The 17,256-nt window shown below is 37.9% G+C and overlaps 1 protein-coding gene across 5 annotated transcripts in view; it reads left to right on the plus strand.

The window, feature by feature from the left end:
- The window catches only part of MAGI2 (membrane associated guanylate kinase, WW and PDZ domain containing 2), a 758,699-nt gene that overhangs the window by 523,338 nt on the left and 218,105 nt on the right, over positions 1–17,256 (plus strand). For all 5 annotated transcript variants that reach the window (XM_065629412.1, XM_065629428.1, XM_065629445.1 and 2 more), the window contains exon 6: positions 4,676–4,755. In XM_065629412.1, coding sequence (XP_065485484.1) covers positions 4,676–4,755 — 80 coding nt within the window. The remainder of the gene's footprint in view (positions 1–4,675; positions 4,756–17,256) is intronic.

Here is a 17,256-nt window from a genome sequence, read left to right on the forward strand (position 1 = left end):
AGAGGCTCTGGTTCTGGTACCAGGTTCCAGTGGTGATAACGAGGAACTGGGGCATAAACAGTCTCTGCAAAGTCTTAAAAGCAGAGCTACAAAGAAAAGCTGCAGAAGAACAGAGTTGAGTCAGGGTTTCTGGGAAATATTCTGAGCTTTATTTCACTCTCCTTAAACTGGCTGATTTTTTTTTTTTTTTTTACGTATGTTTAAAATTGTCTATAGTTGGTACTGGAGAACTCTGATTATAATAAATTATTTCCGCTGAATGCAAATACTTGGTAAAGAGGGAGGATTTGTTAACTCAGCAATAATTATTTTATTGACTTTTTGCTACAATATTAGGCTCCACTGCTTTACTGGGTAACTTCTTTTTAATTATTTTTCAAATTTGCAATGCACTTCAGGCCTGTAAGTGGTTTCTATTTTGTTTAGTGGGTAACAAATTAGGATGAATTTTAAAATGTTATGCTATTCCTACGTTCCACCTGCTTGAAGCAAAACAAAAGGGATCTTTCCTTGACTGCCTTCAGACTTTCCAAAATTAGGAATTTTCTAAGACAGATTCTAAGGCATGCATGGCTAGTTTGCCAAGATCATTGAACTTGTGTAAGGATGGACATTCTAAACCTGCCCTTTTGTGATGAAGTATGATTATTGCTGAGTAATGAAACAGTGGCCAGTGGAAAATGCTGGTGGAGCCACAGCTGTATTTCTAACAGAATGCTTTTGTTGCATGACTTCACTCTCATTCAGTCAGTGACAACTGCTCCAACTGCCTGTTTGTGCATTTATTTCACAACTGCCTCTGCTATTCATCTGAAATTCATTCATAATTAATCTGTAAATTCCCAGCCCCTTTTTCTTCTGGTCTGTCTGTAAGACTTCCCAAATGGACACACATGATTACACCTAATGTAAAGCAGGCAGGTTATATACTGTACGTTTTAGAAAGTTTTTAGTGCTTAAGAAGCATTAACGTGCAGTGCTTATGCAGCAGATACGTGTTAATGTTACTTTTGCCATTGGTGTTAATTTGGCTATTTTACTGTTTCATCTGTCCTCTTTCCCATAGTTAAAGTTTTCATGTCAAGGCTGCTTCTCAATTATATTAAAACCTGTTTATGAGGTAAATATTGATCCCCTTTAGCTTTTACAGATTCCAGTCCATTGCAGAGCTGAAGAGGGAACAGCCAGAGCCCTGAGACACAGGACATCTGTCCTGAGATGTCCCTGCAGCCTGCGCTGGGACATCCAGCAAGCTGGCACCACCGTGCTTTTGTGATTCCTCTCGTTCCCTACATGTCCTATCTGTGTGGGAAAGAATCTGCCCCTCTTTTGTTTCTATGGTTGGCTAACCCAAATTCTAGTCCTTGCTGGAAGATAGTTAACAGAGGCTTATTCTGAACAACAAAGGATAGTGCTAGCCTGGCACCAGCTATGGCAAGAGCAGCATCTCTCCAAAACCCACACCTTGCAAACAACACACAAGAGGCTGGAAGAGTACCCTGCCAAATAAACCTCCTGCCTACAACAGAAGTAGTCATATTAAAAAACCACTACACTGTAATCCGGGGCTACTTATTTCCCTCTTTTACCGAGAACAGCACAAGAGTAGTTGTGTCTGTCTTCATTGTAGGAGTGTTTGTGTGTTGTGTACCTGGCTGCTAAGGTGATTGAAGCAATCAGCACTATGCAGCACTAAAGAAGATATTGATGGTACTATAGAGGTGTTAGAAGACAGATAGGGTTGATTCTTCCTTCTTTCAAACAGGGTTTGTCTTCAGAACAGGAAAAGATTTTTTACCCACTGGAGCACCTGTCTAGAAGCATTTAAAGTCCCGTTGCAAGAGGTAGTATGCATGTTTAGTACAGATAATAAAGTGGAGCGTCAGGGCAAGGGAGCAGGCAGAGCAATGGGTAAGGAGGAAAGAGGTGGTTTTCAAAAGGTACTTTTTTTCTTCAGTTATTTGTTATGGATAAAAGTTCTTGTGGATGAGTTTTGCTTTTACTAAGTAGCTGGATGGGTTTGAGAGACAGTAACTAGAAAACGAGAATGAGTGCTAGAAGAGCTGATACAGAGGAGAAACCCTCTTCATACTTTGAAATTTCACTGTAGACTGAAGGATCACTCTTCTGTTGGAAAAGCTGTTGACTTCTTAATTTGTTTATGGTTTTGTTTAGAATGGCCACAGTGCACAAAACTGGCAGACATCAGTTCTGGGTTTATGGAAGACTCATTTGTACTAAAGGGAAGCATAACCATTTGCTTGTTGTTATTCTGTTTCAGCAAAAGCCTTGGAAGGTGTAATTCAAATAATTCACATTTTTAAACAGTAATACTGAATTTGGCTTATTTTCAGCTTGGCACCTATCTTTACAGATGCCTGACAACTCATTTCTCAGTCATATTCTAGAAGTGTCATAGAGATTTCTCAGGGCTGGTGAATTGGTCTGGTCTGATGTTGTGTGGTATTGCAAGGAAAACACCGATCGGTAACTTGCAACAGAGCTGGCTTCTAGTGCTGGCTCTGCCGCTGGCTTGTTTGGTGTTTGTGGACAGTGACTTGACAACTCTGTGACTCCGTGTTCCCACCTTAAAAATACGGGTGATGATTTTCGTTTCCTTTGTAAAATGATTTGAGATGCACTTTATACTACAGCAAACATTACTAATAGTAGTCATACATATATCGCTCCTTTAAAGCCATCAGAAACTATTTGTGAATCTGACCTAGTCCCTGCAACCAGCGGGGGTCCTTAAAATAATTCTGAATTAGTAGCTGGGAGAAAGTGGCTGTTGTGCAGACATGCCCACGCTCCAGAGACGCGGCAGCAGCTTCCACAGGTTCGTCCAAGCTCACCCTGAGCTCTGGCACTGCTAAGGGGGAACCCACGGTAGTGTGAAGCTCAGTGTGGGCTGCTGGATACACCCAAGTAGCTCAGTAGATGCCGGGGTGATGAGCCCCGCTGAGCTGCGTGCTGCTGCAGTGACATGGTTGCCAGTATCTCCCCTGGTTAATTTAAAGCTAGCTCAAGTATGTCTGCACAAGCTGCAGTTAGGCTGTGACTGTGGTATAAAAATAAACCCTACAGGAGACCACAAGCAGCCGGAGCTTCAGAAAAAGCCTCTTAGTTACATTTGCAATCAGGCACGAGCTGCTGGCATCATTTCAAATTTACCTTACCTTTGACTTATCATTCTTCATACTCTGCAAATATAGCCTTTTTCTCAAAGTAGGGGAAGGTTTTGTTTATCCTCTTCACCTGTCGTGAATGATATTCTAGACTGGGGCATGCTTAAAATAGGAATTTCAATGCCTTGATTTTCATTTTAGTTGCCACTTTATCCATACATAATTCTTATCTGCCTTTTTCCTCATCCAAAATGTGGAGGAAGCTTTAATATTATGACAATACTGAGAAGTAGGTAGTAGAGAAGTGGGTAGTATCACTCAGTTTTTAAAGAGAGAGAGAAATCGAGGCAAAGTTATCTGCCACGGACTAAACAGGGAGTCAAGGTGGGAGAAGGAATTGGCTCTATATGTTTATTTTTCCCTAGGTGAACCAGTGGTGTTTGGACCACATGGACTGTATCAGTTAATTAGTAACTCACTAATTACCAATTGCATCCTAATCCATTGTGTGTCAGGTCCCCTGTTTTTGTACACCTTATACTAATGTTTAGAAGAGAAGACTTAAGCACACTTTACGATGACATAGCAAATTAATAATAAAATAAATAATTCAGTACCATATAAATTGTATGGAACAAGCATCCTCCTAGGATGTATCAGATAAATAAAACATGGGTTAGAAGTGACTCTGAATGATGGTATTGTAGGCGAGGCATCTCAAAATATAAAGCAGTAATGATCATATCCTTTTCTGGTTTATAGCCTTCCTTTCTTAATATATTTAAAGAATTTTGCTCCAAATTCAAATGCTTATGGGAAAAGTATACATTGAAAAGATCTCATTAGCTCTGCTAAGTATCAATTCATTTGGCAAAATATTCTCCCAGAAAACACTTTGTGCCAGTTCAACTCTATTTCATGGCTGATTCCTTTAAGATCTATTCTGAGTGTAGAAAGGAGCCACATGATTCATTCAGCTTGTGCATATCTATTTTATCTCGATAGATTATATATGGAGAGATAAAGGTTTGTTAAACAAAGTATCATTAATCACTCTGTCCAGAGATGTAGACTTTGCAGGAGCATGCTGTAATTTGCATCACTTTTGCTATGCCTAGCCAGTGCTGCTGGTGAGAAATAACAAACCTGTATTTATGAAAAGGACAGATTTAAGATGAAAATAATTCTATCTGAAAACTGTGAGAATGCTACAGAATCCTGTCGCCTGCACTCGTTCAACGAGAGAACACTGTATTTGTAATAAATTCCTTTTGCTCTGGATGAGTTCTGCATTTTCAATGAGGTTAACTTGGCAACATTCTAGTTGATTTTAATAAAAATAGCTGCTTTGAGGACAGGGAGCTGAGGTTGCCAAATTTACAGCTGCCTTGCACAATTACTCTTACACCTCCTTCAGGGCTACTTAGAACCAGTAAGCAAATTAAGTGTATCGATTGCAATTTTGTTGGACTAACCCTTTTTTCTTAAGGAATAAACTTGATTCCTTTCAGTATGTGTCTGCTCAGAGTGATCTCTTTTCTTTTCAGCCATAACACAAAGACAACATCATGGCTGGATCCACGACTTGCGAAAAAGGCTAAACCTCCAGAAGAGTGCAAAGAAAATGGTAGGTTATTAAGTTTTCCTTGCTGCTCAGAGGGGATTTGCCTTTGTGTGTGTGCGTGTCTCTCTCGGTTCTTTCAAAATCAGGCATTTGGGGAAGGATGAAAGGTGTTTAATTGCTGCTTTGGTTAGAAGCCATGAGTGATACCAGTTCTCAGTGTGCCATGTGTTTCTGCTTTTTATTCCCCTTTCTGATGCTATCCAAAGCTGAGGATCACAAGTGTGTTTTCTGCCTGTTGTGTGTGTGACTCCGGGACTGACCCTCTCCCTCATCTCCTACAGAGAACTTTGGTCTGCAGAACAGAATCCCTTTTCAGATTCTGAGCTTTTAATCTACAGGCGATTCAATGCATAAGGGAAACTAGCAGCACCGTGGGAATATGAATATTGTTTGATTTGTATTTAAAGGTACAGTGCTATGCTATTTAGTAGCCAATTTACACAAAATAGTGTCTGATAAAACCGGGTTTGGGAGGGAGAAAAGAGATCAGTGTCTGTCAGAGTTCAAGACTGGATTTGGGGGGTACTGCACTGTTAATGGTTTAGAATTTTAAATCATAAATGCTATTGAGGATGCTTAAAGGAGCTGTAGCTGTTGTGCAGGAGATATGACTATATTGGTAGATACAGAGATATGAAATGATACAGATCTTATTGAACTAGCTTATATGCATTTAGTATAATTTCTATTTTCTCTGGTAAAGTTTCAGTTGTCAAAATCATTTAACAAAGCCAAAGTAAAAATATATCGTAATAGATCTTTTTCTGTGGAGGGGTTTTTTCCATTGTTTTTTAGTTCAGTGTCAGTTCAATTAGCCAGTTAAGAAGTAATGATTTCTAAAGACTGCTACTTATTTTATTATTGTGAAATATAGAGGATTAAATGCATGCATGCTATGTGCTTTAATTAAAAGCATTTCTGAATATTTTAAATGTGTTAATGGATTTTCATATACTGCATCTCGTTTATTTTAAATTTTCCAAAATACATTATTTCAGTTAATGGAAATACTATTAACAGAAATAAAACTCAGTGCCGTTTTGGGCTGATAAAGAGGTCACTGAGGAGTTGCTGGCTGTATGAAATGCAGGGTCACTGGTTTGGTTAAGAGTGTTCCTGGTTTTTTTGTGAATGACTTCATTCTGAAAGATTGCTATATTCCAAAAATCCCTTCATTATTTCAGCAGTAATTCTGACGTTCTCTTCTGACATCAGAAATTACATGTCTGAATGATTTTGTGAAGCTTATTCTAGCACTGGCAACTCTAGCTCTCAGAGTAAATTCTACAGTGTATACCACAGAAGTGTTACTGAAACAAAACAAGGGCACATGAGTTTTGCATTATAAATCTCTCACATCACTTATATGAAGCTATATCTTTGCCTGCTGCTTAAGGAATACCAGGGGGAAAAGCAGAAGAAAAATCCACCAGTATCTAAGGAGTAACGTATCACAGAGTTACTTGGAATAAATACATGTTGCCTTTTTTTTTTTCTTTTTCTGTTAACTGTTGTATACCAAGATCACAAAAAAACACTGAAATATGAATAAAAAAAGCCAAAGTATCTGAAACAATTAAAAATGAAGATCAGTGCATAAAAGAAATAGCATTATTTTGTAGTTATTTGACTACCAGATTATTGAATTACTATAATATGCTGGGTCATATTGTTCTTTTAGGAGTTTCCCATCTCATTAATGCAAAGTACCTGAAGCGAAGCATAAAATACTACAGGGAGAGTTCTATTCTTACAGACATTTTTCTTGCAACATCCTATCTTTTCCTAAGGTTCTTCGGTTGTTCAAAATTATGGCTTTGTTTTGTTTTGTTTTTTAATCCAATACCTGCAGAAGAAAAGTTCTTAAAAATCACTGATATGCCTTAAAATGACTGTACCTTGCCATTGAGGTCCAACACCAGGGACTTTGTTATAGGACATGGGGATTTGGAATTTTTCTTTAATGTCAGAACAAGGATTAATTTCACATGCCTTTCAGCTATGGCTTGGTAGATGGTCTTTTTAATACCAAACATCTTTTCTGTTACACTTTATGATTTATTCTGGCACATGTCACTCAGAGATACAAAACTTTAGAAAGATATCAATGTTTAGATAGGAAATGATACTTACCTTGCTTCTTTATCGCTACCTGCATAACTTGTGTTTGTCATTGACATTCATTTTGTCACATCTGAAACTTGTATTGATTCTCTGAGATACCTTATGATGTCCTTATCACCTATCAGATTCTGCTATCAGGTTTTCGTTCTGAACAACCCAAATTTTGTGTTCTCCTTTCAGTGCAAATCCTGCCAAATCCTCCTTCTTCATTCTGCCACCGGCACGCAGTTTCCACACCAGACAACGTCCAAGCAGCATACAGTATTTGAGTCCTGATGTTCTGGGCTAGCGATATTGAGGGCCCCCTCTGCTCTAGGCGTTTCTTCTCTTCCACTTTCAGCTCTTCATACCATACTCCTTTGCCAAATATGATTTCTTAATTTTCTCTGGCTTCTGTGTCTGCAAATCCCAGTGCTTGCTCATTTCTCTTTGCAAAATCTGAACCAATCTTCCAGCACAACCCTCCTCTTGGAAAAAATTTCACATGCCTTTGCCAAGAGATTGACAAGCTCTACCAAGTCAAGCTTTTGTTGCCTCCGTGCTGTGGACTCTTTCTGTTTTCCTTTAATGACATCCACTGCTCCAAAACCCTTTGTAGGTCAGGAGGTTTCAAGGGCTGATCTTTAGTTCTGTCTCTGTCATTGAAATTCTGTGTGAGATTCTGTAAATTACTTTGACTTTTGCTCTGTCAGATATACTTAGATGGTAGGTCTTTGAAGCAAGGATACCTTTTACTGTCTCTTTGTATGGTGCCTATGTATGTTTCATAATAGCAATAGGCAGAATTAGCTGGCAATTTTTCAATAAGAACTAGAATTTTTTGTGCATTTCTGATTTCCTCCAGAAAATCTCAACTTCATTAAAATTAATTGTGTTTTGTCTCCTGAAAATATGAATTAATATTTGGGTTTTCTGAATTGGAATACTTCTCTTAAATCATTATCTTTCTTTTTTTTTTTTTTTCTCATCAAAATGGGTTAACCAATTTTTGTCCATAGAGTACTATAGAAGTTATATTTCTGCCCCCTTGGTTTCTGTGAGCTAGATTTCCTGGTTGCTACGTTTTCTGTAAAGTCATATTACATAGCAGACACACACGATTTGCATGATTACAGGCATATTCTGTGACTGGTCTGCTCACAGAGTCCATTCTTTTGGAGAGAATATGAAAAAGAATGACAAGTCTCATAAGGCAGTAAAAAATGTAGTTTAATATTGAAAGGCAGTTCAGCCTTAATGGCATTAATATCTCAGGTTTTAGAAAGTTCACTTTTTGTTAAACTTTCCATTCTGGAGAAAAATAAACATTTACTTTTTTATCCGATTTGGTGATTAAACAGCTGTTGAAATTTCCAGGGATCAGATATGTCAAATTTCATTGATTTCATTACTACAAATTTCACTTATTTACTAATCCATCCCAATCAGCAATCTCCATCACTCTTAACCCTCTCTTTCTTTTTTTGTCAAGCTCCTTTCTCCTGTCTCTTAGTTTTCAAATACAAGGGGGCTTACGACTATAAATAAAGCTTTGATTTCACCTAGCATTAATCTGTCATCTGCCTTTCTATCTCCTCTACACCCACCAATTTGACTGCAAAATATAGATGTCTGTCTAGGGTAAGATAAGTTGCCTTTAAACTTCATTGACTGTGAAGATCAGGTCTATTTTGACAATTAGAGGGCACAGATATCTGGTTCACATGTAAACGCACAGACAGACTGCTACATTTAGGTGTCCTCATCTTAACGGAACCCCACCCTCCTGTCACGTTTTGTTGGATTATCTTTTTCCCCATTCCTGTAGTCACAGGTGATAACTTCTGGTGAGCTTGCTGGCACACACAGCTTCCATGCTCTTCTTGAGCCAGCGCCCATTGAACATCTCCCATCTTGAGCCCTCCAAGAAAATTCCCTTTTGCTAACAGCAGTACTTTCCACCTCCATGTATCCTTGTTCTGTCTCTTCATGGCATATAGGACTTTTCCCTTTTCCTTGTTACCCAGACAGCAGAGTTCTTCCTCAGGGCTTTGCATGTCACAGGCAGTGTGCACATGCAGTCACAAATTCAAGAATTCAGCTCCCTTTCCTTATTTGAGAACATGGTTGTGATCTTGACCAATCATCTCTACACATTTCATAATTTCTCAAAAAAAAAAAAAGGAAACTGTAAATTTATTGCTATAACTTAATTTTTAAATATATATATTTATATATTTGATGTGATTCTTGCTAAAAACCAACCAAACAAAACAGAAGACAAATGTTAAATTCAGAATTGTAAGGATGATCATTGATTAGGCTATCAGTAATCTCAAGGGTATAACTATCTCAAGAAACCATTAGTCTTTCACATGAGTAAATAAGCCCCCTTTTCCTTTTTTCTGAAACTTCATTTAGTGCATTTTTAGCTGGACACTTCTCTTGTGAGACACAGGGTCACCTTTGTTCACTGCATGTTGAGTTTGGAAACTTTTTAAAATGTTGCTGAGATTTAAGAAAAAATGTTTTCAAACCGTTCTGCATTATATGAGTCCCTTAATGCTGAAAAATGCTTCTTTCTCAAAACTTCACCATTTAACATACAGTCTCTCTTCATGTTCCTGCTCAAAGCTACTGTTTCACCATTTTTACATTCCCTGTACTAATCCTGAAATGACTGAAGCCAAGCAATTCGTCTGCAATCTTGACTATTTTTCTTGTTTCCAGCAGATGTTCCTCCTCCCTACCTCTGGTAAAAATTAAACTCAGGCTTCCAGTGAGGGAGGAAAGTTTATATGGGCACCTCTGTTGTTATATTTGCACAAATGTAAGCAGGAATCCCAAACAAATATTTTCTCAAATTTCACCAAACTTTGTTAAAATTAAGTTTTTCATAGCATCATTAGTCTGACCATTAGCATGAAAGAAATAAAATCTAGGACAGTCGTTTTCATCTTGCTTACATTTGATATATTTTAAATTTCTCGTTAAGAGTTCAAATCGCACAATGAACCATTGCATAATGCATTTTGACTTCAGCTGCCAGCAAATAAGACAGATCATGTGGATTTATGAGGTATTATTCTTATAAGGCATAAAATTCCATCTACTCTACTGCTTTTAAAAAGATTTTACATTCATTGTTCTTTGCTAATTTGTTTCTTTGAGATGATTATTTATACAGAATAAAAAGAAATAATGAAAAGAAAGAATAAATAATTGGCATTATCATTAATCTCCATAATACCCATTTCATTATGAGCATCCTAAAAATCTGTTTGTGTTTGAAACTTTGTTTGATTTATAAAAATTTTTTCTTTTCCCTTGAAAAGATTTTGCAAATGAACATATGAGTAAGAAATGGTCTCAAAACTGGAGCACTTGGTTTCTTTTTTTATTCCATACTGAATACCTATCAATATTTTTTCATCGAAAAAATAGATGTGACTCAGACCGCTTTATGACACAAGCATTTTTTTCAGTACTTTTAGCTAAACTTTTTTTCTTATTTGCACAGAATTTTTGAGCATTTCTGTCACGATCAGACTATAGAATGTCTGTCTGTGTTGTACACCTCCTTCCTTTTAGTAAGTGCAAGCTGCTCTATAGTTAAGCATATGTGCAACTTCTATCCAACATTGCAACTTAAAGTAAATCACAAACCCAATAAGAAATAATTTGTCATAGTTTACTTGATTCTTCGCTATGCTGTAGTAAGACGTATCAACTCTTCATATGTTTTGTAGGTGCATTTGGACATAGGCCTGCTGGTTTTATGGGTAAAGCATTACTTCTTGATTCCCTTATGCATATTTTAACTGGAAACCAAGTACTGAACTTTGATCTTACACGGATACCATTTATGTGTGGCAATGTCCATTAGTGGCAACTTGTAGCAGATGAATACTTACCTACAAATAGGTTTTCATTTTACTGAAGTAGTATAGTAGAGTAGTAAAGTTTGAAACCAAATCTTTCAGCATTGTAGAGTACGAAGGGGTTTGGGAGTGTTTTGACTGATTAGGGTGAATCCGTATCAGAGACTCACATGTGAAGCTTGGATGGAGCAGTGCTGTACATGGTTAGAGGAGGACATGGAATGAGGAGGAAGTGCCCTCCACTGTTGAGTGGACAAACCATTAGCAGGACATTCTTGCAGCTTCAGAACAATCCCGTTTCTGTTGAATGAATGGATCCCAGTATGAACTGGGAGAGAAGCCTAGCTTTTGGGTTTTGTCTAGTGCTGCGTGACCCTGAGCACTATGTCTCTCAAGATGATATTCTGCTCATTGCTTCCTACAAGTTTTTCTCTCAGTGGCTTGTAAAAGGCTTTTTTTTTTTTTCCTTTTTAAGTTGTCTCTGCAAACCAGATTAGCTTGTGCAGGCCAGACAAGTACCTGCTGAGCTCAGGATATAAGATCATCTGATCCAGGGGCAATGTACTTATCTTTGACATGGCTATGTCTCAACTAAACTTAGTTGAAAACTAAGAATAGATTCAGACTTTAACAGAGGGAAATGGTGAACAGACAAGCAGTATAAAACCATAAAGTTCATTTCCACAGGGAACCAAAGTAGAAAGACAGAACATTTTCAGGAAAGGAGTTTTTCTCTTCATCAAAACAAGAACTCCTATAACTTACACCTGTCATGATTGATATCGAATGCTGAGTGCTAGTTACTTTATATATTAAATGGTACCACTTGTTCCACTTTAGTTAAGTGTCTACCAGCATTACTATTTTAAACTTTGTTTCCAGGCGATTATGTTGGAAAAAATGTTGAGGAGAGCCTCTTTTTTAGATTTCATAACAGCATAGCTTAATTATTTTCCTCAAATGCTAGAATGTTGTTGGTTACTAAATAGATCACCATATAAAATAATGCTTTTTATATAGAATAAGACATGGCTATATATAAAGAGACCTTTGCTTATTTTATTAGCAGTTCATATATGCATTTTTTCAGGAAAGCTGTCCTGGATAATTTTAGCTTAATGTTAATTTATAACATATGAGTAAGCCACAGATAAATAAAGGCCACAGAAGTATCTGTCTCTAATACAGTTTTCAGTCCATGGCAGCCATGCAATTCTATTTATTATTTCTGTTGGCCTCAGTTAATAAAAACCAACTGCCAACCACATTGGAAAAACTTTCTGTGTACCAGTCCATCTCACATTAAATTTCAGAACCATTTAAAGTGAGCTTAACTCTTCTTCACTGAAGCCATTTGGAGTGTGGAGTCTAAATGCTAGTTAATATTTTCTATGAAAAATATAGAATCATTATGTCTCCATGTGGAATGCTGAGCCATTTCAACTAGGAGAGGAAGCATAGTGTATGATTATGATGGTTTGGATATGGCTGAGAAGGTGCTAAGAAAACCCCATCATAGCTGATGTGGGCACCTGATGGGTACCTGCTGCACCATCTGATATGTGGTCAGTCAGCGTCCAAAACGGAATCCGCGTCTCCATGTTGTGAATTTATTTGTGGGTAGGGAACCGAGTACAAACAACAAGCCAGAAAGACTGCAAAGTGAAGGGGGAGATAGGTGAAGAGAGAAAAGAGGAAAGGTTAGTCACAAGCTTGCATCTTGAATCTTGATCCTCTCCAGAGCTTAGCAAAATATTCAAGGCTCTGAAGTATCGCATCCATCTAAGAGCCAGAGTCTGGCCTCTTCTGCATCCTGTCTTGGGGATGGGGCTTATATGTGTTTGTATTTTAAACAACAACAACAACAAAGAAAAACCCAAACATGTTGGGACTCATTTCTTTTATTTTAAAACACAGCAACTTTCTCTCTTACAGCCTGGAAAAGATACTGTCCTGCAACTGAGAAAAACATGTTGAGTAAGCTCTTCTGCCAGGTGGAGTGCAGAATATAATGTCAGATTAATCAATCCAGAGGTAAAATACGAGAGCAACATAGAGCATTGCATTGTCCCTAGACATTTTAAACCAGCTCCGCTGGGATGGTTTGAGTTGCTGTGCCAAGGGCTGTTGTGGTTTTTTTCCCAAGGGCAAGTAAGCAATGCTTACAGAGTTCAGCTGAGAGCGCCAGGCACACATGAGTAATTTTGCTGCAAACTTTTGATACTGCTCTGCAAACGCTTTTCAATTCACACATCAAAACCCTCCCTGTGCCAGGCCTGAGTCGCTTCTGAGTAGGGACTGCCCATCGCGCACTCCTGCCTGGTGGCTTTGTGATATGAACAAATGACTAGGAATTAGGAAATCGATTGACAGACTACCAAATTCATTTCTAGTTTTGACTCAAATCCAGGTGTTTCCAGATGATAAGAATACTGCACCTTTAAACTACAGGGTTTTTACTTAGAACTCACTTTTGCAAATTATTAACCTCATTTTTAAGTAGTGTTTAATGCCACCAGTTTTGTAATGGAGCTGGCATTACTTGTAATAATGTTGATCGCAATTATTTTTTTCTGTCATTTAAGTACATATTGGGCATGCTTTTTTCAGCTTGCATTTTCAGTTTTGGACTAATTAAAGAACAAAATCTCTTGAACTGTCATGACCTTCGGAAGGTCACTTTGTGCTGGCAACACCAGCTGGGCATTAATTGACCAAAAAACCCTTCGATGCCCAAGTCACAGAAATCATAATAAGAAAGGGGGCACCTCATCAATGTTTCTTCCTAGGAGTTCAGAACACATTTCTTTGGACAACCTGGCTGCAGTGACACAGCTTGTAAGAGTAATTCTTCTTCATCCTTGGATAAGATTTAGGACAAAATAGCTGTCCACATGTATGTACCTTGGCTGCCTATGTCTTGAGGCCAGCCGTGGGCAACCTGCTGGTATGTCCCGAGGGGAACTCTTGGGTGCAGGGGGCATTTCCTTGGAGCATACTTGTCAGTGTGACAGATAAATCTTTTAAGCTGTAATGGACTATTAAGTATTACTTTGCTTTCAGAACCATTACGGTTTCTCAGAGTCTCAGACATACAAATCCCTGAAGAGTAATAACCTTAAATAGAGTTGGTAATTGCAAGGACAAGAATGAATAAAAATCTAGAAAAAAATGTCTGTTTTACTTGATTGTTCACGTAGCACTTGGCTGTCTTGCACTCCCTGCTCACCCAGGTTGTGTTTAAATGGGGAGATGCCCAGGACCCGGCAGCATCCTCTGTCTGCTGACACAGCACGTGGGCTGCGAGGATCCCTGCCTGCGCAGGCACTGTCAGCTTGATAGCAACTCTTCCAGCGACCCCAGGATATTAAAGGTTGCTAAATGCAGGCTGAAGAAGCTCCTAACTCCCCCCATGGTCCTTGATGAGGAAAATCGCAGGCTTTTATTCTAATTAGTTCACGATGTTAAGAAAACAGATCGCTTAAGTTTCAGTGTTTTACGAAAGGGGCTCGTGCAAACACACCTTTCGTGTGGCTGTGAAACTTACTTGCTTGTCAAATGCTTTGAGGTTCTCAGCTGACAAAGTCCACAGAAATATGGAGTATTTTTGATATGTGGCCCTTTATAGTTTAAGTCTTTACTGTAACTTTTAAATACAGTAAGGAATGCAGCATGTTCGTCAGTAATGTAAGATATAATGAATAATATGTTTTAAAACGGGAATTAAGGCTGACCGTTATTTTGTGACACTTTTTCAAATTATAATTTAATTTTGGAATGAACACACCTGTGATGTACCTTAAAGCAGAGCCAGCAAACTGGAGCTAACATGATGGTATGGTTTAAACCACATTGCAACTGAAAGATGGTCCAAGGCTACATGACCACCACAAGACGGCTATTGTAGCTTGAGTTTGTGCTGGCGCTGCTGGAGCTCCTCACGTCCAGTTTCTGATAGCATCCATTTCATTTTGCTACCAAGTTAACTGGCTAAGCCTAAGTCATTTTCAGCTGGAATGTGTAATGAAATTTAGAAAGAGAGGGAAAGAGATGTTTTTAAACTCATCAGGAGAAACAGGGTGAGAGTTTTAACAATTCACTTCTTTAATGAGTTATAAATTGGATTCCACTCACCACTGAAGCGAGTAGCAGAATTCTCACTGGCTGCACGAGGTCGATTTTTGCCACTAAAATGCAAGCATTGTGCAGTAAGAGAATAGAGAGAGCCTGAAATATTCCTACAAGGACCATTGAAAAGAATGCTCCAATGTCAAAAATTCTGAAATAAAATCTTTTCACACCACAATATTTAGCAAAGATCATACACAACGCCTTGATGCCAATAAAGAACAAAAGATTGAAATTCCTTCTGAAATATTTTTTAATCATAAGTAGAAATCAGAATACATTATTTTAATTCCATTCTCTCTATAGCCTTAATCCTTCAATCCTTGACTTCTAAATGGCAATGAAGCATGATGCATTTAACGAAGAGGGGCTTGTGGGATTATAGTCATTGCAATATATGCAGTTACCTTCATTTTTATTATTTCTCCTCCCTCTGACTTCTTTATGAAGTCTCTTGTTTTTGGCAGAGATCATTAATGAAAAAGGAATGGCAATCTTCTCCTTTTTCAAAATTAATCTTCATAACGGCCTCATTTAAAATTTCATCTAGAAGGTCAGCAATTTCTTAAAATTTAGAAGTTAAAAACAAATTACTGGTTTTTGGTGGAAAGTTTGCCTTGTTCTGCAGACCTGTTGGGCATTTCGAAGTACATTGCTACCAGGTAAGAAATATAGTAACTTGCTAAAATCTCTAGTAACGCTCACTATTTTTCAAATATTTTTAAAAGTAGATTATTAGGAGGTTTTTTCAACGTTACTTGATTGTTCTTTGCTTATAATGCAATAACATTTATAGGCAAGTGAAGATGAATCCAAACTTTTCTGTACCTTTAGCAGCTGAGCTTCACAAATACAGCTACCTCAGAGTTTCTTCTTAGTATTAACTGAATTCCTTATACTTACAACTTCCTGGCTTCCATTTTTTTTTTTTATTTTGTAATGTGCTCTAAAAAAGGTCTCAGTAATTTTCCCTTTGTGAGACCCAAGCTTTGATTCTAGCCTAGCCTCCTCAAAGTGGGTGGTGGAGTCCCTGTTAAATAGAGCTGGAAAATCCTGCCTGAGCACAGATGTCCTGTATTTAAGATTTGACAGGTAACGCAGCACTTTAAAAAGCCACTGTCTTTCGTGACTAATGCCTTTGCAGACCCAGTGGCAGATAAGCACTGTTTGTGGGAGAGAGAAAAAAAAAATGTGGTAAAATTTCATGCTTTTTAAGAAGAGTATCTGCTCAAGTGGGAGGAATATATAGGTATTTAGTATGTGGATGGTGGCTGCCACAGAACAGTTGGGAAGGGCAGCACTGCATTTACAGAATTCATAGCGGAAGGTTTTGGGACAGAATAAGTGGCTTATAAAAGGTGGAAAGCATAAAAAGCAGAGATGTGGTGAATGCATTGCAGGCTATAGAAAAAGAGATTTGGATTTGTGATGCCTCGAAACATTAGAATTATTTCAGCACAGAAAGATAAAGAGGGAAAAATCTTTCTGGATATGAGAGAACTCTGCACCTAGTAAAGAGAGGAACAAAGGACTCGTGAGGCAAATGGGCAGTACTATGGAATCGTGATAGGAAATGTTAGAATTTATTTGTTTTAACCATCAGATCTTTATATGTAATTAAATTCTACAGAATATAGTCTAATGTTTCGTCAAAATAATAACTTCCGATTACACATTCTGGTGAAGTGTTTGGTCTTTGTTGTCTATGCAACTGTAAAAATGAAAAGGCCATAGAAATGCAGAGAGATTCCAGATAAATGTAGTCATTTGCTATAAACAAACACAAATGAGCTGTACTTAAGTATCTATATATGTGCAGATTTCTGTAGCCACACAGGCCAGATTCTGATAAATCCTGAGACTGGGAGGCTGCCCAGGGAGCTTCCCTGTACAAAGGAGTAATTCCTGGTTCTTCCACTGGATCCTTTTTTACTCCTTAAAAAAAATGTGATGATCCCAGTTTTCTTATTACAGAAATCCAAACATTCTAACCCTATCTGCAAGTCCTGGGTCCTCCATCCAAAAAGCATACGGAATAATTGTATATCACTTTGATAATTAAACAGAGATACTACAGGAACCTCTGAGAGATTCAACATGACCACGTGCAGCTACTGAATCTGAAAGTGTCTGCCACTGCTCTCACAAGATGCTCATGCTCTTCATACTGTGTCTTTTGCTTCACCACCAATTTATCGTCAACTTATGTCAGTTTTTTAAAAATTTTCACCATTATGAAAAAGATGAACTAAGTCAGCTTTTGTTTTTCTGGGACTGATATATTTTGTATACTCAAGCATTAATCTTTTAAGGGTTTCTGTCTGGAATTGGTCCCATGGTTTCTTCAATTGGACTAGACGAATCATTTAATTTCTTCTTGGTACAGCTGTGG

The sequence above is a fragment of the Caloenas nicobarica genome, chromosome 1 (genome assembly GCF_036013445.1).
Source record: "Caloenas nicobarica isolate bCalNic1 chromosome 1, bCalNic1.hap1, whole genome shotgun sequence".
Taxonomy (NCBI): Eukaryota; Metazoa; Chordata; class Aves; order Columbiformes; family Columbidae; genus Caloenas; species Caloenas nicobarica.